A 24,148-nucleotide genomic window follows, 5' to 3' on the forward strand; every position below is an offset into this window, starting at 1 on the left:
CATAGTAACCCCCCCCCCAAATTGCTTTGTTCATCAAAGGTACAAAAAAACTATTTGAATTAAAACACCTGTATTATGTATTGTTGTGGAAATTCATAAATTGATTAACACTGTAGCAGTTGTAGGCTTAATACAAACACTAGTAATAGACGTACATGTATTAGTATCCTCACAGTTATCTCCTTGTGACTGGTGTAAAGAAAATTATTGATTATCTCATTAAAACAATTAAAAGCCTGCTAGGTGCAAAAGCTTAATATTCAGTACAGTTTAACAATAGAAAGGTGATTAAATGTGCTCATAACGAAAATCCTTGAATTTGAGAACGTATACTTTTCAAGTTTATGGGACAAAATATTGATCTTGCCATCTGATTTTAAACCAAGCTAATATTGAATGAAAACCTCAGGCCAGGCTGTAACTCTTCTAGCCTTTTTGGTGAAGCATCCTTTGCTTCATGCACAGTTTCATTGCCAATTAGCAATGTGCGACATGGCTCAGGCAGTAAGAGCAGTCGTCTGGCAGTTGGAGGGTTACCGGTTCGATCCCCTCCCTGGGCTGTGTCGAAGTGTCCCTGAGCAAGACATCTAACCCCTAAATGCTCCTGATGAGCTGGTCGGTGCCTTGCATGGCAGCCAATTGCCATTGGTGTGTGAGTGTGTGTATGAATGGGTGAATGAGAAGCATCAATTGTACAGCGCTTTGGATAAAGGCGCTATATAAATGCCAACCATTTACCATGTAAAATTTTCCTTGGGATGAATAAAGTATCTATCTATGTACCAATTATTTGTTGTCAATACTGCCAACATTCCAAAGTTTCAAAGTCATACCTGTCACATTCATAGTGTTGTCTGTAAGTATTTGGACAATGGTACAATGTCTCTTCTTTTAGCTCTGTATGCCAACACATTGGATTTGGAATGGAACAATGAATATGATATCATTTCAGCATACCATCATGCACCCAGCTCCTGCCAAATGGCTGAAGCTAAGCAGGTGTGGGCTTGGTTAGTACTTGGATGGGAGACCTCCTGGGAAAACTACAAGTTGCTGCTGGATGTGCTGTTTGTAGGCCAGTAGGGGGCAATCTTCCCTCTGGTTAGATTATCCGCAATGCCCCAGCGCAGTGATGGGGACTCTGTGCTGTAGGAGATGATGTCTTTCAGATGAGACGTTAAACCTAGGTCCTGACTCACGGTGGTCATTAAAGATCCCACGACACGTTTCGCAAAGAGAAGTGGGTTCCCCGGTGTCCAGGCTAAATTCCCAACCCTGACTCTTTCAACCTGCCACCTAATCATCCCCTGATTCAATTGGCAAACACATTGTTCTCTCCCTCTCCACCTCAGCTGGTGTGTGGTGAGCGTTCTGGTGGAACAATGGCAGCCGTGCATTACCCAGGTGGTGCTACACATTGGTGGTGGTTGGGGTGAGTTTCCCCCTCAACATGTAAAGTGATTTGGGTGTCTAGAAAAGTGCTATATAAACATAATAATCTATCTATCTATCTATCTATCTATCTATCTATCTATCTATCTATCTATCCATCTATCCATCTATCCATCTATCCATCTATCCATCTATCCATCTATCCATCTATCCATCTATCCATCTATCTATCTATCTATCTATTAGTAGATGGAGGACCCCCAGGTACTGGTGAGAACTGGAAGAAGATGCACAGGGCTTTAGACAGCAACAACATTATATTTCTCATTTTCAAAAGTTATGTGAGAGGTAGTACCAAGTGGCAATGTGGAGTCAAAGTGCAATCTACCATCAAGTACAAGCCTTGCATCTTGTTACATTTCAACCAAGTGTGTTCTTGAATAAGACATTTTACTGGACTCTTCCATGAAATGTTCCCCAAGAGAACATTGCAAAAAAAATGTCATCATGCCCAAAAATAATTGCACACCTTGTTAGTTTAGCCATGGCCTCTTATTTTCAAACATCTGCCGATAAAGGTGCCAAACGGCTTTATGATTCCAGAATCCCTAAATAGTTTCTCAGAAGGAACAAATCCATGTTATTTCTGCCAATGGACTAAAGCAGAAAATGATGGTTTTAGTTCTGAATATATTAGCACAGGCACACCACTGAAGTTGCCAAGCCGGAACAAAACTCATTTAAACCCTGTGACAAAGTTAGAAAAACACATTTGAATGTTTTTTCATTGAAGTTAAGAATGATATTTTTCACAATCCTAACCACAAGCATGGCTTAACATGGCTATTATTAATCTCTCTGGGTGTGTATGAGTACTCTGAGGTTTACATATCATATTACATTTACAGCAAGTGTTTTAATAATGTTGAGATGAATTAGAGATGCAATCATAATAATATTATTACAAGCCCTCAAATCAAACCTCGATTTCCATAGAAGTGAATGTTTTGAATGTTTTTCCACTTGATAATTATTGGTTGTGTTATTGTATTCATAAAAATGGGATTGTTCAGTACATTTTGCAGACTGTAGTTAAAATTCCCTGAAAAAGTCTTAGAAAATGGTTATTTGAAAAGAGTGGAAACGCTGTTGATAAATATTAGAAATGTATTTCTTAGAGTATGAATTTTATATTTCAACATATATTTTTCTACAAGAGTATATCACATTTTACACTCACAAATGGTTAGATATTTGACAGATAAATTTGACAGAAAACCTTCGGACAGCTGGTGACAAACAGATAGGCACACACTCAAAAGTGTGCGCAGACAGGCACACAGGCGCACAGAAAGAAACACACACCAACACACAATTACAGACGAGACATTTAGTCTCGCAGCTTGAATTTGTTTGTTTTTTTTATTCCAAAGGTGTTTGTGTGTGTATAAGTTTAACATCTTGGGCATCACGATGGAGAGTACAGAACCCTCGCCCCTCGCCTAGCGTTTAACATCCAGCCCAGCCGACCCCCATACACCTGCCATCCTTCTCCAGACCTCTGCACATCAATAGGAATACTAATAACAATAATATAATCATGATAATATCCATAATCATGGGTTTAATAATCCATTTAGCACTAGTATAGAAATGTAAAAAATAATTAAGAAAACAAAGGATGATTGAAAAAAAATGAACAACCAAACAAACCCTCCACACCCCCGTCCCCCCTCCCCTCTCTCTCTCTCTCCACTCACCATATCATTGTTCATCACCATTCCTACACACATTCAGAGGAATCACAATAATAGAAATCACAACAACAAATCGCACCTGTGCCAGTCTGGATACCCCACTCTGCTGAAACACCATCTTCTGCTTTCCTGTGCCTGGTGTGGTCTGTGTTTCAGTTCAGTGTATTCAATTCTGTTGCTTATCTCACATTATATGGTGCATTGGCAACAAGAGCAGCTCAATAACCACGCACTGAAGGCCGTGCAGTCTGTCTTTCCAGCCACGTGCATGTTTGTGTGCATGTAGGTCTGCATTAGCCATTTCGATCGAAGAACTAGCTCGTGCTTTTTCATATAATGACTTGAGTGGCTGGGAGTGGAAGTTCACAGAGCCTCTGTGGTCAGTGGTTAAGACCATTTATGTACATTTTCAGAATGTACTACTGCCAGTATCCATTATGCTGTATATTGTTGGGATATTACTGTATAAATGGTTACTGGTGAGCGAAAGGTAAAGGGGTGTGGAGGGAGCCATCTCAGCTTTGTTCTGATTCTCAGAATTATAAACAGAAAGAGATCTGCGATATTGTGGAAGATAGATCACTATGAAACCAAAAATAGGCGGACAATTTAACAGACACACTGTGATACAAAGGGCAGGACTATTTTCTCTACAGCTTCATTGCTGAAGATGACCACAGTCTAAATGAGAAAAAAGTATTCAGCCAAGCACAGTGGATGAATTTAGAACTGGTTTACTTGAAGATTTCCGAAAATGTTGTAATATCGTCATATTTAAAAGTAAATAAAGGGCAGTCCCTTCTCCCAAGCTGCTCCATTGGATTATATTTGACTCTCAGACATCGATTTAATTTTTTTAATTCTCTCTTTTTTTTCAGGTTCAGTCTTCAGGCACCCTGGCATTGCATACATTATATCCCTTGTGAAAAAAAGTAATATATGTTACAATTTTATAAGCTATGGAAATATAAATCTAAGAAATAGATCCAAAATAGATGGCAATATTGCAATAAATGTTCACTTTCACTTCTGTACTTCCAATCATATGTCTATGAGAATATAGCTTTAAGCATATTGTATATAAGCTTGAAAATGTGAAAGGAACACAACCCCCATATGTAATGAGTGTATATTGGTTATTAATTTTCATTTAATTCATCAGAATCAGAATAGTCTCTCTGTAAGATCAGAACAGACATACTATAAAGAGAATTAAAAACAGCACTTTCCCGACAGGGATTTCATTATGATAAAAGCTTCCCCTGGTAGGAATGGATGGAAAATAAACACTAATATATGGAGTATATAAATTTTATTTCATTACTGTAACATGTATTACTTTTTTTGTGAGGGATTATAGCATACTTAGATTCTAAATAGGCATATATTTTACAAAACCTCCTGCAATAAACCACAGGTCACTTTTAGTAACTGGAATCATTCACTTTTTAGTAAGGTTCAGTTTAGCTGGTTTTGGGGCAGATTTTACTCAAACAGGTTTGATAGTTTGCTCGAAACCCTTCAGAAAACTGGTTCATTAAACTCTAACAGAATATACCCACGCACACATTTTGTACCACCACTAAATACAGTATGATTCAGCCAGTTTGTAAATGTAAATGCCTTTTTTATGCATAATACTATTATAATGTGTATCAGTGTGCTTCAGGCAGGAACCTCTCTGACTCACAGACCTCACATTGTAGCAGGTTAACAGGTAACAACAGAGTGGAGGGAAACAAACACCAGAAACGCAAGTGTCTGTATTCGTCCTCACTCCAGCCACACCAAGTCTACAAGAAACTGTCCAAAAAGAAACAGAAATAAAGAGAAAGCATCCAGCCCAGATTAATTCTTTTCTTTTTTTCATTTGTGTCCCCCCCCCCCCCCCCCCCTTCAGGTCTTCCTGTAGGTAAGTGTGCTCCTGCCGTATCCATGGTTTCTATGCTGTGGAGTGAACCGGCCGCTCTGTGCACGAGAAAGAGTCTCTATGGTCCTTTGAGTCTACCAGTAAGGAGTACTAGTTCACTTCCTGTATCAGGTGATACAGAGAAGAGGGTGAAAATAACAGCATCCATACTGGCTCTAAAGCAGGTCCTATCCAAGCAGTAATGGCACAGAAAAGGCCAACTCCGGTTCTGCACAGGAAACGGCTGCAGAGCACACAGGGGTTTGAGTCTCCTTGTCTGATATGGTACTGTGTCTTTAGGAGATGCACCGGGGTATTCAGTTAGCAGCCAGCTTCAGATTGCAGGGAAACTGCGTGGAGGAGAGGAGCAAAGGTTGTGGCCCAGGGGGGAGTCGGTCTGGTTCTGAAAGGTTAGATCTTCACACACCGTTTCACAGAGCCTTGCTGAAGCCCTCTGAATATTCAGGTATAGGAGTCTCTGAAAACCCATCGTCTGGTCCCCGCCCTTCAGTGGAGTCCTCTCCTGTCCAAGCCATGGGCTCCTCCTCAAAAACAAACTGGGGCCAAGCAGTGCCCCTCTCCCACCCCCCACCCCTGGCGATGTGTGTCCTCTGCCCGTGTCCTCTGCCCCCCTCCCCTGGTTCTATTCCCCCAGGAGGTCTGTGCTGGTACTGGTCTTTGCGGGAGGGAGAGGTCGTGGCGGGGGCGTGAGTTTTCGCCGACGGGGGCTGGGCCCACCGCCCCCCTCGCTGTCTGTGTTGGAGGCCGAGGGGGGAGGAGGCGGGGGCAGGCGGGCTGGGATTATGGAGGAGGACGGGGGGGTCATCCTGCAGGACGAGGGCCGCAGGCTCTGTATTCTCCGGCACTCCTGGCAGATGCGGACGTGGGCGCAGCTGCGGGGGGGCACCGCAGGGCCCAGGGAGGGCGGAGGGGTGGTGTTGGCCCCCAGCGGGTCCTCCAGCAGGCGCTGTGGCCCCGGGCCCAGGTCCGAGGGGCCTCCCCCGGCCCCGGCGGCCCCCGTCAGGGACCCTGAGCCGCTGTACAGTTTGCCGTTGCTCAGGCGCATCTCCCGTACCAGCCGCAGCGGGCGCGGCGCCCCCAGGGAGACGCGCGTGGGGTGGCGGGGCCCCCCGGGGCCAGCCAGGGGTCGTCGTCTCCGGGAGCGGGAAGTCTTCTTGCAGGAGACCGCGTTACAGAACTCCGTCAGCATCTCCTGGCACACGGACACCTGGGAGGAGAGCCGGGAAGGGGCAAGAAACGAGGACATGAGGCCGAGAAGCAGAGAGCGAGAAGAGAGCAGGACCGAAAGCAACGGAGCCAGGTTGGGAACAGAAGGATTCAGAGAGAACAGCAGGGAGAAGATGTATAGACCAGATGCGGCAGAGACAGAGGACATTTAGCAGAGAGAGTACAGACGGAAACGTAACAAGAAAATGAGGGAGACCAAAGTGAAGGAAAGAAGAGCAACAGGAAGAAAAAGTGCTACTGTACAAGCACAACTAGACATGCGCTTCACCAACACACATACACACAAAGAACGCACACACAGACACAGCAGCAACACACAACCACAAACAAGAAACCAATCGACACACATCGTCTTTGTTTGGACAATGTGGCCTTGCACAAGCAGCACCACAGTAGCAATAAATACATAAATAAATTAAATAAAATCAGTAGTACACCAGTCACATGACTACACCACACAGTGCTCTACAGGCGTGCAGAGGCATGCTTGCGGGTTGGCATAGTGACCTACTGGGGTGTGTCTGTGATTTCGGCGAGGACAGGCGTGAGGGCGTACCTCATCCGTCTCGGCCGACCGCCGCGTCGACCACACAAACTCCATGATGGCCACAAACACGGCAATGATCAGGCCGCAGATCAGCACCACAAATATGCCCCCGATATTCTCCATTCCCAGACCTGAGGACACATTCCAGCTTAATCCCGTCATGCGTAGCTGCACACACGACCGTACACCTCCTAAACAATCGCCCTTACATTTGGAGTCAGAAGAAAGCACTGCAGTGTGAATCACTCCCCTGGATATGGAATATGTGAAATGTTGTTTTTCAAGAAGAAAAGAAAAGGTTATGTCTATTTGTTTGTGTGGACATAAGCTTGATTTGACTGATTCGCCTGTAAAATGTTCTACCAATTTGTTTACAATGAGTCATATTTTGTTTGCATCACTTAGTGTGATATAATGACTGTAATATTGCATTTGCTTCATTGTTTGGTTCTTCAAAGTTTTAAAAAGGCTCTGTTTCCCCTCTGCTGAAGGACAGCAGTGCTCGTGGTGGAGACACACTGACCCTTGGCTCGGTGGTCCTCCTCTTTGGGACACTGACCCCCGTCCCACCAGCGGCGCTTCAGGATCTCCAGGCGGTTGTTCTCCTGGAGCTGCAGGATGGCCAGCGTGATCTCGTCTCTGAACGGAGAGCCTGAGAGAGGGAGCAGCAAAGCGCCAGTTCAGCACCGCGCCTCCGGGCTGTCTCCGGTGAGGCCTTACTGACCGCGGCCCAACCAGCGGCCTGGAATACGTCTCACAGGAATGATAACGTTGGCCAACATAACTCGCGAAACAATTTTTCTGTTCAAAAGTGCCTGACTTACTTTATGTTTGCTCATTTCAGTTTTGGAAAGACACAGCATGGGCTAAATGCATTAGATTTTGGGAGCTTGGTGTGTGGGATTGGGTCTCAATGCCTGGTCTGAGGTCTATGAGGAGAGAAGGTGGCCAAAATAATGAAACCACAGTGAAGTACAGAGTGGGAACCCAGAAACCCATAAGTGGTTAAGGCTATTAACCACTTAATCTACCCTAAAAGTACAGTTCTTTGATTTTAGGCAACAAAATATTTTTTTTATTTAACACTAATGGGGTAGCTTACAGTTTACCAACACTTAGCACTGGTAGAGTTCTACAGGGGAAACTAGTGAGCTAGTCTCCTAGTTGGCTAACAAACATAAATAAGTCCATGCCTGCACTATTTTTGTTATTTTCCAGAGCCCATTTTTTGATTTAGATTTTTAGAAAGTAGAAAAGTGGGACAGTCGGTCAGTCGGTCCTAAAATGGACACTATACATAGGGTACAAAGGTCTGAGAACACAAATGAAACAAACAAATGAAAGTTACTTCAAAGCAAAGACCAAAGAAGAGCTGGGAGTGCTGCACAATACACAATCACCAGACCTCAAACCCCACTGAACATTTATGGGGACACTGGAAGACTGACAAAAGCCAAGCATTCAGTAACATCACAAGATGCTCTTTGGAACATTGTCAAATAATGCTGGAACAACATGGATCATCAGGCTTTGCACAAATTCGTGGAATCCATGCCAGCTCGAGTGCAAACATTTTTTGAAAGATTCAACTTTTCACTCAAATTGTTATACTGAAAATATAATTTGTAATTTAGAAGTTTGTATTAAATTATAAAAGAATAGAGGCATTTTCACTGGTGGTCTCAGACTTTAGGAGCCCGCTGTACATGCATTAGCGGTCAGAAGGCCAGCCTCCCCACTCACCCAGCGGCATGCCGATGCCGTAGCCTTTGGTGTCCAGCAGCCCGCCGATCTGCGTGAGGTTGCAGTTGAGCCGGCGGTGGTACTCGTTCATGGTGCTCTCCAGCAGGAAGGCGTATTTGGAGTTGAGCACGCGGGCGATGCCCTCCTCCGTGCTCTTCACGAACACGCTGGGCTGCTTAGAGTGCATGTAGTTCCACATGCGCTGGTACGTCTGGTATCGCGAGTTCTGGGGCGTGTAGGATGGCCAGGGGGAGATAATAAGAGGGAAGAGGGGGACACATGTAGGATGAGGGTGAAAGAGGATGGATGACCAGTCAGAATCCAAAACTCACCTTTCCTTCCCTACCTCACTGTAATAATCAGACATGTATGCTATGTGTATGCTGTATGTAATGACTGCACTTGCGTTTCATTCTTTTAATATTTGATGTGTTCTACTTGCCAATTGTGGTATTGCTACCTGGACATTTATCTTATTATTTTACAAGGGTTCAAGTGATCACTCTAGGACTTGGAATCGTACTTCCCTCCAGGGATTTCACCTGGTTCTGATTTGCAATTTATTGTATGTCGCTCTGGAGTGTCTGTTAAATAACGATCATGTAATGTAATGTCAAAATTTTTAAAACATCCACTGTTCCACAAAAATTTTAAATTGTATTTGGCATTTGGAAGACTTTTATCCAAAGCATCATATCCAACTTTTGCATTATTATTATTTTTTAAATAGTATACATTCAGACATCTGGGTGCATTCTGAAGTAAGTTAGGTTAAATAACTTGGTCAAGTGTACAACTGCAGTGTCAACCTGTGGCTCAAACCCACAACCTTTAGGTTACAAGCCCAGTTACCCATAATACCCATTACCCCTTTCTGCTCACTGCCATCCACCTCGATTAAAAGCAATGCGTATTAGCACATTACAATAAAAGCATCATGAGGCGAATGGGAAAAGCCATATAAATAATATATGAAAACACAATAAAACTTTATTTCTTGTTTAAAATGGAAATTGGACAGGGGATAAAAGCTCCCTTATAGCGTCTTTTTTCTTCTTCTTCTTTTTCCGCGGCAGTGTAACTAACAGCAACCTGATGGGAGCAGTTGGAATGAGTTGCAGAGAGTACGTGAGGGGTCAGATCCACGCCCTGTTTGATTCACCATCCACTGTGTGCCAGCACTGCAGCAAAGTTATCACATTAAAAAAAGCGCAGTGAGTCAACCTCAGAGCTGTTAAATAGCACCAACAGCGCAGCACCAGTTGCACCAAGTACAGAAGAGAATATTGACCTCCCTGTTGAAAATACTAATTCTGGCTAATTGGGAGGTGCATCAGACACCAGTGGAGGTCACAAACCTTATAGCACATGAGCATAGTTTCTTATTGTCTATTGGGCACTTAGCATCAACAACAGACCACTGACACATAAACCCCAAGAATGAAGTGAACACAGAACCAGCCAAACTGCCGCCCATCAGAGCACTGATCAAAGAATATGACAGATAGAAAATGAAACGATGCAGGATCAATAACAGTTAGCTCCTCAAACACACTCACAAAGTCAAACCCACAAACAAAGACCTGCACAAGGGCAGGGGAAAACAAAATGAGCGGCCATCCACTGAGGCTGGAATATGTAATAAGTGTAACAATAAGTTAAAAAGAGCTCTATTATAAAAAAATCAGTTGACATGACTAACCATCAAAAATATTGTAGGCCGATTGACTAATAGCTTTGACCACAAGTTATGTCTGTGCAAAAATTTTGTAGCTCTGATTCCTCCTTTCCTCCAAGTTTGGAGCACGCATGCTTAGTTTCACTCCACAGTCCAGTTCTGCTTACGGCGTTTTTTCACCGGAGGAGTGCGTACGGCAGCAGATTGATAAATCAGTGGAGAGAGGGGGGTGGTGACTGCACACGGAGGCCGCCCGCACACAGGAATCGTACCATGAAGAAGGTCATGGTGCTCCCCCCGTGTATGGTGCCGTACTGAATGTTGGTCTGGTCCGCCAGGTCGTCTGGTGACTCGATGGGCACCTCCATTCTCTGTACGGTCAGGAAGGCGGCCAGGTTGGCCGTGTAGGAGGAGATAATGATCAGAGTGAATGCCCACCTGCAAAAGGAGTGGAGAAACCAAGATTCAAACGCCATATGAAATTAACTTCCATGTTAAGCATCTTACCATGTGCCATTCACTGCTGCCCAAGCAATAATTCTCATATTTAAATCTGCATTATTGTAATGCATGTTTCGTATCACATTGCATGTTTCATATGACATTTTCCTCTAAGTTTTCCCAAAGATGGGATAGTTTTATTCTTTCAGGGAATCAGTACTGTGCACGTCAGCCATTTCAGCTCACCAACACATGACACTGCACTGCTCACCAAAAAAGAATGTCAAGCATATTTAAAGCTATAGCACAGGTCCATTTGAGCTGGGCATGCACAGTTCTGGAAACTGACAAGGACCATGGCCGTTCAGGTTCAATTCATGACAGCGGCATACTGGCTACACAACCACGGGCATGCTACAAAGCTGTGAAATCTGTTACATCCCACAACATCACAACCTATTTGAAGTTATAAAGTTGGGAGACGCTCATGAGCGAGCTGTTCCTGTGGGGAAATGCTGACAGGGGGAACGGGGTGTAGGAGGCTGCGGGCAGACGAGCGTGGCACTCACCACACGCCGCTGACACAGCGGGTGGAGAGGGCGCGGGGCATGATTTCGGACCCCTGCTGCATGAAGCCCCCGACAGGGAACCACAGGCTGTTCCCCAACGTGTACTGGTTCTCCAGCATGTCCTTGCGCTCCCGCAGACAGGGGTGCGGGTTGTACCACTCGTACGGGCTCATCCTGGGAGACGGAATAAGGTCAGCGTGCGGTGCGCTCCATTAGCATCGGCCCATATGTTCGCGCCACAAATCACCTTCAGAACACCGCGGTGTGAATGATACGGGAGTTCACATGGGACTGCGCTGCACTGCTGCGTCTCTGTACGCAAGGCGTCCATTTTAGAACCAGGCAGCGGAGAGTATGTCCGGGGAGAAAAAGGGAATGACAACATCCTCTGTGTTTTTTTTGTTTTTTTTTAAACAAATTGAACAAAGTGCCTGTACACTATTGTGGAGTTTAAAATGGCCATCACTGTTATTTTATTTTATAACCAGCACATGAGAAAATGTTTCAGTGATCTTCATCCCGCTAGCCCAATGTGCTGATGGCATCACTTTCACTCAAGGACAGTCACAGGCCAGTGACCCATTAAAGACCCCAAGGGCAAGATCGTACTGCTATCACAACTGCGTCCCATTCAGCATGGAAAAGGACAATTAAAGTCACAGCCTTGGCTACTTCTACTTACTTTGTAATGTACTTACAGTGTATGAAATGTATGCATTTTCAAATGTATTTTTTGTGTTATTTGACGAATGACATTTTAATGGAAGTACGCTAATTACCATACTAACATGCATGTCCTACATGGTGACTTACAACAAACAACACATCCTTTGCTATGGAAAACTGCGCTATGGATGTTTCTATTGTTCACTGATATAGCTTGTGCTCTCTCCCTCCATGTGTGTGCTTCTCTACATATTCAACTAATCAGTGTCTCAACGTGTTTCTCATCACTCTCTCTCTCTCTCTCTCTCTCTCTCGGTACCACTGAATTTACTTAATTGTCTTGTCATAAAACATTAGCACAGGAATATATTAATAACAGCTAAAACGAGTGAGCAAAGCACTAGTGTCACTCTGTCCCTCAGGCTATGAGCCGGCTGCAACATAACAGGCTGCCAGATCTGTACACCTCTGTTCCTCTCTGAGGAGGATGGGTAATTTATCTTAGTCCAATAGTATGGGGAATTGTGGATAGACTAGTGTTATTTTTGGGTAGTAAGTATCCCTTACTTCCCTGTACTTTTCACATTTTGAGATGAAGTACAACTTTGTTTTGACCTCTTGACGGCAGTGACATCAGCACTGTCGATCCAGTCTACATCACCTCATTTGGTCATTTGGTCTCTTGCCAGGCGATTCTCTATGGGTCTATAACATTTAGAAATGTGTAAATATTTAATTATATTTTCATAATAGATTATCTACAATACCCACAGCAGTGCAGATTGCTGCAGTGCAGACTGGGCAGGCTTACATTGTTTTTATGCGTTTTAATTGGTACATGCGTTTGTACTGTGAGGTCGTGTAGTGTTATTGAGGGTCAATGCGTATTCCTATGGTTCTGGTGTTGTCATACAGTGAAAGGCATGCTGGTAATTGTTATTAGATGGTTCCAGCAATTAGTTGCTCTTAAATAAAAAAAAATAGCACCAGGTACAAGCCTCATTCTGCCTGCCGTATTATATGCAGTTGGACACTTTCAGATTTTTTTTACAGGGGTCCAGACCATAGATCCACAAAGATAATGGCAATAGTTCTGCCACATTTGTGAGTGAATTTCAGTGTTTCTTTTCATTAAGCCAAAATTCTTCCTTTTCAGTTTCTTCACTGCATGTTGGGTTTAGTAGCCAATGTTTGAAATGAGTGGATGTACTGAAACTGGATTTGGTTCCTTAATTCTTTTTTTAAACAATCAATGTCTATTTCTTCATATTTACCCAGAACCCTGTGCTGACAGTATTTCTACAGCAGGGCCAAGTTCTCTAACCCTTGTTTGGTGGGTAACAGTGGAACTAGGTCACCTGAATACAGAACTAATTTAATTTCCTTCAAGAGTGAGACCAGCGGATGGGAACTGTGGCCAGTTTATTTCTGTAGATGTTGAGCAGGTGTTGAACTCTAACTGCAGCCCTGTCACTCTCCATACCCTTGATCGAAGAAGCCGGTTATTCTTTTTTTTGCATGTTTGAACACAATTTCTTTGGGCATACATAATTGCATTGATATCATAATCACAACTCCCTGTTCCAGTTTGGAGGAATTCAGCATTCAACATTCATACCATATTGAATCAAAAGCCATTTGCAAACACACAGATGTGTGCAGATAATGCCCAGGAATCTATTTTTGCAGGTATTTTTGAGTGTATACATTTACACATATGTGGTTGTGAAAGTCACATTCATTCATTCATGCTATTGCCTATATTCACTCGAGTACTGTTTGCTTCGTTCGCTTCCATGTCTTAAAACAGATGTATCGGTTACCTGGCAGCCAGGAAAAGGACACAGCTGACGGTCAGGTAGGCGAGCAACATGAAAAGCCACACAGCTGGGGAGAATGGATCCAGGAAGGAGAAATAGCCAGGCTTCCGCCCCTGAAAGATCAGACAGCACGTACACAAACAACTCATAGCCTGCTCTACTGCAGGCCCTTCAGTGGCCACAGGGCACAGCAGTTCAGCACTGTATACCACGCATATTACTCACTTTTATGGTTTGATGACTAAAAAATGACATTAAATTAGCAGCGCACAGTAAGTTTTTATATACTGAAAATCTCTATGTAACTTTTTCCACACTCCTCTCTTCCTCTCAGTCCTTACCAGCTGGACCCGGTAGAGAATGCTTATACCAAGCGACATGAAGGGTTTGGAGAAGTCAATGACTTTCTCCCTCTCTGATGTGATGGTGAACCCAGCCACAGCCAGGTCTGCTTTCTGCAGGAGCAGGGAGGGGGAGGAGAGAAGGCAAAGTAGACAGGGAGAAAACAGAACATGAGAAAATGAAGGGAATTAAAAAAAGAGAAGGGAAACAAGGAAGAGGGTTTATGGGGAGTAAAGAGGGAACATTCAAGAAAAAGGAAAAACATAGAAAAAAAAAAAGCAGATGGCAAGGAGAGTCATCAGTGTACTATGAACTGAAAAGGCACCCCAGATTCCACTCTGATACTTTAATTACAGCTGAACTGATTAACAAGGGGAGCTCATTACCGGGCTCCGTCAGGCTGCAGTGCCGGGGGAGGGCGTAGCGCATCGGCCGCATGCAAGCGGCACACGGGGGGCGTCGTCATAATTGAAGCACACCGCTGAGTAATTAGCTATGAAGAGCCACTCCATATCAAGTTAAGTGCGTCTTTCACAGTCCGTGCTGTGAACCCGGGCCTTGTCGGGCCCTCGTCAGGAGGGAGGGCGACGCGCGGGTTAGCTGCTGTAATTGTGGGAAGAATGGCCGCAAAGTGTGTAATTACCCTGTTAATGAGCTCCCCCACCATTCCCGTCCAGGACCCGTTGGGCTCCGGGGCTCCGTACAGCCCGTCGTCCACCAGTTTGATCCGGAAGGAGAACTTGAGGATGTCGGCCAGCTCCCTCAGCATGTCCACGCAGAAGCCCTCGTACTGGTCGTTGCCCTTGAAGTCTTGGTAGTTCTCCCTGCGCATCACGTACGGGTTCTCCTGCACGGGTAAAAGGAGAATGCACAGCCGCACAATTGTAAAATGCGTGTCGGTTCCATGAGGGACGCTAGGACCTCACCAACATGGCTGCCGCACGGAGCTCCTCTATCATGCTGGCGACCTTACCAATATGGTGGTGACGATGAGTGTCTTGTTGGCCAGTGTCTCGGATGCGTTGATATCCAGAGAGGTCGAGTTCATGGCCAGTGTGTTGTTAGAGTACCAGATTCCAATCTGACAGAGATAAGGGAGGAAAAGAGGGAGTGATAGGGGACAGATATATTAAATGGAGAGGTCATGGAAGAAGGAAAGAGAAACTGGTAAAAAAATTACTTGTAGCCACACTTTATGTCACTAAAGAACTTAGCGATTTTTGTTTTGATGTTAGTGTTTGATTTCCACTTCTTTGTATGTCACTCTGGATAAGAGCGTCTGCTAAATGCCTGTAATGTAATGTAATGTAATGTAATGTTTCCCAAATAATCTTGTACGTCTAGCATATAACAGTTGACCATTACATTTAGGATGTATATAATGTAAGATAATTTGATATTATCTTGTTTCAACTGAGTTTATTACATTAAGCCTGTGTAATTTATTTAACAGTAGATAACGATAACTAATGTGAACTAGCAGTATATAAAAATTTAACTGGATGGTGTACTTGTCGTATATTATCTTATATTATTGATGTGAACAATGCAATTATGTCACATTGTCATAAACCATATCACTAACTAGCAAGCTAACTGACTTGATTCCTTACTCAAAGAGGCTTTCACATTCCTATCTGTATGCTTTCTGTGTGTGCGTGTGTGTGATATTGTTTGTTTGTGAAATAAACAGATATTATATTGATCACACTATCTGGCAGAGCTTGCGGCATATTTACTTTTTCCCGAGGGGCTGTATGTGTATTTCTCTGAGTGTGTGAGTGTGTCTGCGTGTGTGTGTGTGTGTGTGTGCACTGGCACCTAACTTTAGATGAAAGTGGTGGGGCAGAAACCCAAATTCAGACAGGGGTGGGGGGGCATCCAGGTTTTAGAAAACCCAGTGATTAATTTAGTCAGTTATAATGTATGTTAAATCACAAGAATCTCCTTTCTGAATGAATTACTTCATCAAAAATTCAAATTATATTATTGGTATATCACCTTAATTCTGTTTTGGTATGAATCGGTTAAAAGTCTAAAGCAATACTGAAGGATAATCCACTGTACAAATGACTTAACACAAGATAATTAGGCAGACTGGTGTGAAATCATAATTCAATGCTATTTCTAGGATTTACAACAGAAGCAATTATAATATTTTAACCAAAATAATATAAAACATTGCAAATTGAAATTGTGTTGAAAGCTAATTATTGCTATTTTCCATTTATGCACAAAGGATTTAGTTATCATACAATAATACATTCTGACAACACTCGTATCACAAAGTATGAGTCTAACAACGAACAAAAGCTATTGGCAGGTGATGGTTTGTATGTCAAAGAGCATTTGTTTGCTATAATGTAGCATTTTGGGGGGCACAAAGCAGGATTACTGAGTGCAGTTATCAAGCAAACTCCATAATCCTGCTTTGTGAGACAGGCCCCTGACACGTTCACTGTGGAAAATAAAGAGAGGCGATTGTTTTTGAAAAGGCGAGGTTCAAAAATCGCTGGTATAGGCTAAAGTTCTGTTGGAGAGCTGACAACTGCAAACATGTGAATGTATCAATATCACTACCAACAAGTAATTCATAAAAGCTTATAAAAGAAACCGGAACTGTCCACCCCCTATCCACACCCTTCGTTGCAGTACTGCTCCAAAATATAACCTGTCACTCTGCTTTGTCTTTCTGAGTTATTTGGTAAAATAGTGGAAAAAACTCCTTGCAGAAAAGTGAATCAAGTTATTCAACTTGATGGCTCGCTAGCATATACAGGAACTGACAGTAAGGTTTTATTTTCTAGGGTATACCTAGCCTACAGTGAGTTTTTGTTAACAGTTTTGTTTAAGAAAAAAAAAGGCTTCGGTAAGCCTTGTGGTTAGCACTGTTGCTTCACAAGAAGGAGGTCTGGGGCTTGATTCCCGGCCTGCCAGATCCTCTCTGCATGGAGTTTGGGTGGTGTTTGTGTGGGTTTACTCTCGGTACTCAGGTTTCCTCCCACACTCAAAGACATGCATGTCAGGTTAGGTACACTCCTGCCATTGTCCTTGACCAAGGCACTGGCCTCAGAACCGGAGTTGGTCCCCGGGCACGGCACTGTGGCTACCCACTGCTCCTAAGTAGCTAGGATGGGTCAACACGGGGTTCAATAAAGTATGTCTTCAATCTCTCAAGATATTTGGCTGATTTAAGGTAAGTTAACTTACAGCAACACTGACTGCTATATGCAATCACACATAACTTTTCGATAGTACAATGAATACTAATATTGCGGTTATCCTCCCAACATAGCAGTACATAGCCTTCAAGAGTTCGGGCCGTGCTATTAATATACGCTGGGGGGGGGCAGGGTCCAACAACCGCTCACCTCTTTGTGTCCCGTTCTGTGTTTCTCCAGAATCCGGAGGGTGTAGTTGGTCCTCTGGCCCTTGCTGTTGAATTCTACCCTCCCAGTCAAGCCATCATACTCCACCTGTGAAACAAGGAGGGGTCAAGTACATCTGCCATTACTGTAGGCACCCCAGAGGGAAAGACATCACTGGGAAAAACAGGGAGAGAAAGAAAAAAAGCGACAAATGAAAAGTGAAAAGAAATAAGCAAATAAAGAGGAAGAAAGACATGGGTAGATAATGGGATGATGGACGGAGGGAAAGGGAAGTGACAAACTGACACTGGGAGAATGGCTGCCAAAGTCTACGTGAGGCAGGGAGATGGAGATTGAGTGATACTCTAACTGAGATAGAACGAGTGAAAAGAGAGATGAGGGGAGCACAGAACAAGTGGAGAGGTAGATAAAGAAAGGGGAAGAATGGCAGAAAGAGATAAGGGTGGCTTAGTGAGAGAGAGGTGACGGAGAGGGATTCCGAATCAGAGATGCCATAAAAATGGCAGCCAGAAAACCAAGGGTACAGGCAGGAAACCATGTGTGGATTTGAGAGGAAGTAATGGTCCAAAAAGAAGCAGTCAGGCAGGAACACAAAGGGGTTACAGAATCTGAAAACATGATAAACACATCTACCAGACCAAAACCAGACACAATTTTTATGGAACCCTCTATCATAGATGTGAAGCTCCCAGACAAAGAACCATTTCGTCAAACAAAAGAACCCCTCAACTAGATAGGGTTCTCCTATGAAATCACTGGGATCCATTTGGAACCAGAGTGGTCTATATCAGGGGGGCACTGACCATGCGTAGGTAGTTCATGAGGCTGGTGCCGTGCTGCCAGATCTGGGGCGAGGTGCAGCTGAGCGGCTTCACTCCGATCTCCTGGCTGCGGTTCAGCTCCCTCACCGCACCGACCACCACGTGCACCGCGTCGAACATCAGCGCCGAGGACAGCTGGGGGAGGGGCCACGGCAAGTAAATGGTAAATGGTAAATGGTTGGCTTTTATATAGCGCCTTATCCAAAGCACTGTACAATTGATGCTTCTCATTCACCCATTCATACACACACTCACACACCGACAGCGATTGGCTGCCACGCAAGGCACCGACCAGCTCGTCAGGAGCATTTGGGGGTTAGGTGTCTTGCTCAGGGACACTTCGACACAGCCCGGGCAGGGGATCGAACCGGCAACCCTCCAACTGCCAGACGACTGCTCTGACTGCCTGAGCCATGTCACCCCACTCAGATCACATCAGAGCCTCGTCCGCTAATGAGCTTATCAATAAGGCCAGCCATCAGTAAAGCGCTGCATCAGTCGACCTGATTTACTGCTGCAGCAACCTGAAACCGATACAGCTCATATGATAAAACACTGTCTGTATGAGTGGCAGTACGTCGTTCAGTCAGCAAAGCAGTGTACTAAACTCACTACCGATGTTTATTCTACCCTGGTTCAGCTACATACTGGGTGTGATGTTGTACTTATGTCCGCAAGTCCACACTTGAATGCGGGAAGGAGCAATAGTGGGCGTTTAAGTTTATATAAATGGTTGACTTAGTTTGGCCGTCCTGCACTTCAACAAATCAATGAAGGTGACAGTATATAAAGCTATCAATCTATGTTTCCTGTAGAATTTGAAAAGGACTTGCCAAAAACAGCTTAGTGTCAGAAGGACTGAAGTAATAGTTCCCAAATGCGTGGGTAAATATCTGAATGCAGCCAAGGAGTGGCATAAGGTTAATGCAAATTACCTGTTTCCATTTACCTTGCTGCAGTTTATTTGAATTTTCTTGACAAGCAAATATTATATTCTTATGTGCAAATTGCACAGTCATTTCCATTACACAAATATAAAACTGACATTTTTGAAGTTAAACAAATTCACATGATTGTGATAGGGGGCAGCTTGTAGTCTTGGGGCAAAGGTACATGACTGGGACCCAGAAGGTTTGTGGTTCAAGACCCGATGTAGTCATGGTAAGATCCGCAAAGCAGTTGGGCCCTTGAGAAAGGCCCTTAGCCCTACATTGCTACAGGTATTGTCCCCTGCTTAGTCTAATCAACTGTAAGTCACTTTGGATTATTTATATCTAAAATAGCTAGTGTAGCTAGGTTCAGTCGGCTTGTGTTGAGTGACAGCATTTCCATCTGGAGGACTCACTGCAGGCCCAGGGTAGGGGTTGAGGTCACAGCCCTCCCTCCAGGACAGATTGAGACTCCTGAGGAACTCCAGGTAGAATGGGTGGCTGGTGTTGAACATTGAAAAGCCCACAATATTGGACTGCTCATCCACAATGTCATCTAACCTGAGAAGGGGGAAGTCCTGGGACACAGACAGGCAGACAGACAGAGAGCTCAGAACTGGGTCTGCATTACACAGAGGTATTGTATATTAACACCGCACCAATAGAATGAGAAGAGAGGAAGGGGAGAATGGCGAGAGAGGCAGATAGGCAGAGTGAGTTAGAGACAGAGAGAGAGAGGGAAAGAGATATTGAGACAGTAATCAGCTACAGCGAAAGTGGGAGAGTGAGCCAGACAGGCAAATTAGTGTCTACAGGTGCGTGAACATGAACCTGAGAGCGAGAAAGAGGCACTGAGACTGAGTGTCAGGAAGTACACTAATACTGCACTTAAAAAGAGGGATTGGGGGAGGAGGGGAGGGTAAACCATTAGTGTTTCACCAGCACTGAAATGGAAAAGGGGAAGGAAAAGAAAATGGATGGAGAGCACACTAAGAGAAATGGAGGTGGATCCCTGGATAAATATTACGACCACACTACTACTCTTATCTTGTCATTATGGTATTTCTATTCTCTGCTAATTAGGATTTAGGACACCTATTCCTACTTTTCAGTTCTGGAACATTCTTGTTCTTTGGGTCAGGTGCAGACAGCGGGTGGGCAGGAGTGTAGTGCAGAGTGAGGAGAGGGCATGGAGGGATTAGAGGGGGTGGTGGATGTAGCCTTACCATAGTAGTGAGGATATACTTGTAAAATGTTGATGTCATCCCCAGTTCTGATGCCTGTTAGGTGCAGAAAGACAGAAGGAGACAGATCTCAAGAGATCCTTTGGGCTCATGAACTGCTCTTTGACAAGACATGATTCTGCGCTGGTTATCTTGTAGAACATGAAACCCTCTGCTGGTGGAACTTGGGTCAGCACATTATATTTCAGACAATGTTCTCTTCCACAAGTAAAGTATAAAGGCATATCAAGCATTTCGTTTTTTCAGATGATCACAGTTTGTTACGCGACATGTACAGAAGGATCCAGAATTATTGGCACCCTTAATATAAATGGAGAAAAAAAGACTGCATATAACACCAGACAGAAGAGCCACTGCAGTTTGATACTTTAGGGTAGAAGGCAGCTACTTCAGAATAAAAAGTTCAGCCCTGGAATTGTAATGACCTGGGTCTGGGCCTCAGTAATCATCTTTTTAAAAAGTAATAAAGAATAATCCGAAAGGGTTCCCAAACTTTTTCATTTTTTAAATCATTTCTCAACAGTAAAAAATAAAAATAAAAAGCTATCTTGCTTTTAACGTTTGCAGAAAGGTATCATGTTTAACTAGTTCAGGTCTGCTTTCAATCACATACAGATTCATTGTAACAGACATTTAAACCAAATTCTTGCACCCCATTGTAATTTAATTAATCTCAGTCTAAAGGAAGAAGGAACTATATTGTGTCATTCCATCGCTTCCTGTTTCACTGAGATGTTTTTCTGCAAGTGGTCCAGGGGTACTATTTAAGATCAATGGTACAATGAATTTACAAAAAAACAGAAAAAAATCTAAAAGCTGAGACCTGTTTGTAGGTAGATTGTCCAGCAAGCATACATCGAAATCCACACAGAAAAGGTTAAGTAAAACCAAAACCATGTTCTGCAATGGCCATCTCAGTTTCCAGACATAAATCCCATGAATAACCTGGGGTCTGAACAGAAAAGGGGGCGTATCGCAAGGATATCAATGATTCTGAAAAGGTCTGCATGGGGGAATGGTCAGAAATCCTCCCAAATGTGTTCTCTAACCTTATCACAAATTATAGGACAATACTCATGGCTGTCATCCTTGCCAGGGGTGTTTGCACAAAGTATTAATCCAGGGGTGCCAATAATTGTGGAACCTGCTTTTTGGAGAAATATTCCTTTATTTGAAAATTGTAAGACTTTGGTTTAATTTACAGCATTCCTTGCGCATATTTATCAAGGGTGCCAATAATTCTGGAGCCCACTGTATACACAGTGGATAAATTAAATCTACTTCCATACATTAAATCTATGTACTGTATGCACAATGCTCATCCAATTTCCCCTGAAATTCTTTTTTAAAAAGGACAGTTCAGATTAAACCGATTTTCATCCCGATTTTTGATTTTCTTTGCCTGAGACATTTTTAGAATTAAAATATGTTATAGATTTGGTTGACTGGATCATTGTCGCTGTTGGCGAATGAGGGAATGCAGATTTAAGAGTGGGAATCATGGATTGTTTTGGGGGTTGTGATTGGTCAGTGTGTGTATGTGAGGCTGCTGGGCGAGTGAGTGGTGTTTTTAGCTGTTGTTGCATGTCAGAGACAGAAGCAGGTAAAGGAAAAACCGTGAAAAGAATACAAATTTTATCTTGATTCATGTTGTCTGTGAAGTTCTAAAATGCATAGTTGAGGTCCTCCCATGCTGGTTTTGTCACTGCCCACATTATAAAATAAGGAACCATATTGCTTTTCACACTCTGGTCGTGTGGTTTAAGGGATTAAACAAGATTCCTGTATAATATTTTGTATTATAATGATTATCATTATTACAGCAATGTTCGGCCAATTTCTTGTACATGTCACTGTGCCAACATCAATTCCATTAACAAAGCCTGCGGTTAAAAGAAAGGACAATGTTTAAAATAAAAATAAATAATGTATCCCAGAAATGTGCATTATTATAATCCAATTTTATAATAAATAAAATGGTGAATAAAACCCGAAGAATTCCCATATTTTAAAATAAAAAATAAACTCGTAAAATGATGAGCCTTATGTATGGATTAGCACTAACTGCATATTGTCAGAACAGTAAATGGATGAAACTATTGTGGCATACTGACAGTTTATCTTTCTTATTTTCTATTTCAGGCTTTTGTGCGAGGCACTGCTCCTACGTGTTGCTGTGGCGACACTGACCTTTTTGAGGATGAGGTAAGATATGGAGGCGTTGGCGTCAATAATGATGGTGGCCACCTTGTCATCACGGATCTCCTTTAGCAAGGGGGTGGGGTCTAAGCTGTCGTCCAGCATTCTGATGGACAGCGTCTCCCTGGAGATGAGGAAGCGTCGTACCAGCTCCTCCAATCGCAGCAGACCTGGGGGTAGAGGAATGGTGGCCAGGCAGGGAGGGGGAGGGGCATTGAAGACAAACCAGTCCTTAGATAAACTTGATAAAATGGACTATAAATGTAAATAAAATAATATTGTCTCTTGAGAATGCCCATTAAAAACAGAAGTAAAAGTAACTGTTCCATTTATGGGGAAGTGGTCTGTGAGCTATGTGATAATCATGGAAACCAGCCAAAAAGGAGCGGGGGGGATCAATGTTCTTCCCCCTACCTCCCAACCCATCCATCTAAGATGGCAAATCAAAGTATTAAGGCCTGAACATAACTGGGGGATGAAGTCTGGTGCCAGCTGCAAGAGCTAAAATGTTGGAATGTTTTCAGAGGAAAATCTGGGCACTGTGTTCTCCCACAACCAGCCAAGACAGCTGAATGTATCCGAGTGTGAAAATACCTTATTTTATGATGAAGTGCTGATTTTCAAAATATCCTGGAGGCCATCTTGTGATGCTTCTACAGCACCACGCTACTATATCTTCAAAAGGATGGCTGAGACCCAGGGCCAAGCTTTTCACCCGTAAAATAAGCCACACTTCTCCCCAGTGACCTGCATCAACCCTTAATTAGCCTGCTGAGCAGCAGTGGGACCAAATCTGATCCCTTAAAAAAATTTTCAACCCCAGCTGTTATCGTGTTGAGAGGAACTGGTAGCACTGTTTGTGGGGTCAGTGAGATGAAGGTTTTCCATTGACAGGAGTAACATGAAGATGGATGCCCACCTGCTTGTGAAAAAGAATAAACCTGAACCTTGAAAGTACCAATCAAAAAGTCCACAACCAGTTCTTTTTTGCTGTGTTTTTGGATGCCCCTGCATTACTACAGTCCTGTGCATGGCATATTTGCACTATAGTGACACAAACCATGTCAACAAACCACACCTGCCAATAGATGAAAACCCACAATTGTTTCTGTTCCAAACGCTCAACATCTCCACTGCCAGGACAGTCTGAGTACATATTTAGATTGCAGAAAGCACTTGGCAATAATCTACCAAACAAATGAACTCCAATGAAACATTTTCTTGCCTCATAACTACAAGCATATTCGCTGCTTGTTTAGAACTTTCTGAGATCACTTTCTTTGAATTTCCCATTTTTTGCTGTGGGTGCCAAATTATGATTGCAAATGGCAGGTTGTCTGAGGGGATTGGACTGGTTCGTGGCAGAATACCCTAAATGTATCATTTCTGGTAACACTGAATTCTAATGAGCTCACTTTTATTGCAACAATAATCCCTCCTGAACTCAATACACG

The 24,148-nt window shown here is 43.4% G+C and overlaps 1 protein-coding gene across 1 annotated transcript in view; it reads right to left on the minus strand.

The window, feature by feature from the left end:
- Positions 1 to 5,701: 5,701 nt before the first annotated feature.
- Positions 5,702 to 24,148, minus strand: part of LOC133136168 (glutamate receptor ionotropic, kainate 5-like) — a 67,192-nt gene continuing 48,745 nt past the window's right edge. The window contains exons 6-20 of the mRNA XM_061253430.1: positions 22,686 to 22,864; positions 20,478 to 20,531; positions 19,668 to 19,829; positions 18,305 to 18,457; positions 17,484 to 17,588; positions 15,086 to 15,193; positions 14,756 to 14,959; positions 14,112 to 14,225; positions 13,774 to 13,883; positions 11,285 to 11,458; positions 10,547 to 10,712; positions 8,597 to 8,822; positions 7,377 to 7,505; positions 6,818 to 6,984; positions 5,702 to 6,286 (exon numbers count right to left, since the gene is read on the minus strand). Of these exons, the coding sequence (XP_061109414.1) occupies positions 5,702 to 6,286; positions 6,818 to 6,984; positions 7,377 to 7,505; positions 8,597 to 8,822; positions 10,547 to 10,712; positions 11,285 to 11,458; positions 13,774 to 13,883; positions 14,112 to 14,225; positions 14,756 to 14,959; positions 15,086 to 15,193; positions 17,484 to 17,588; positions 18,305 to 18,457; positions 19,668 to 19,829; positions 20,478 to 20,531; positions 22,686 to 22,864 (2,636 nt within the window). The remainder of the gene's footprint in view (positions 6,287 to 6,817; positions 6,985 to 7,376; positions 7,506 to 8,596; positions 8,823 to 10,546; positions 10,713 to 11,284; positions 11,459 to 13,773; positions 13,884 to 14,111; positions 14,226 to 14,755; positions 14,960 to 15,085; positions 15,194 to 17,483; positions 17,589 to 18,304; positions 18,458 to 19,667; positions 19,830 to 20,477; positions 20,532 to 22,685; positions 22,865 to 24,148) is intronic.

The sequence above is a fragment of the Conger conger genome, chromosome 9 (assembly GCF_963514075.1).
Source record: "Conger conger chromosome 9, fConCon1.1, whole genome shotgun sequence".
NCBI classification, from domain to species: Eukaryota; Metazoa; Chordata; class Actinopteri; order Anguilliformes; family Congridae; genus Conger; species Conger conger.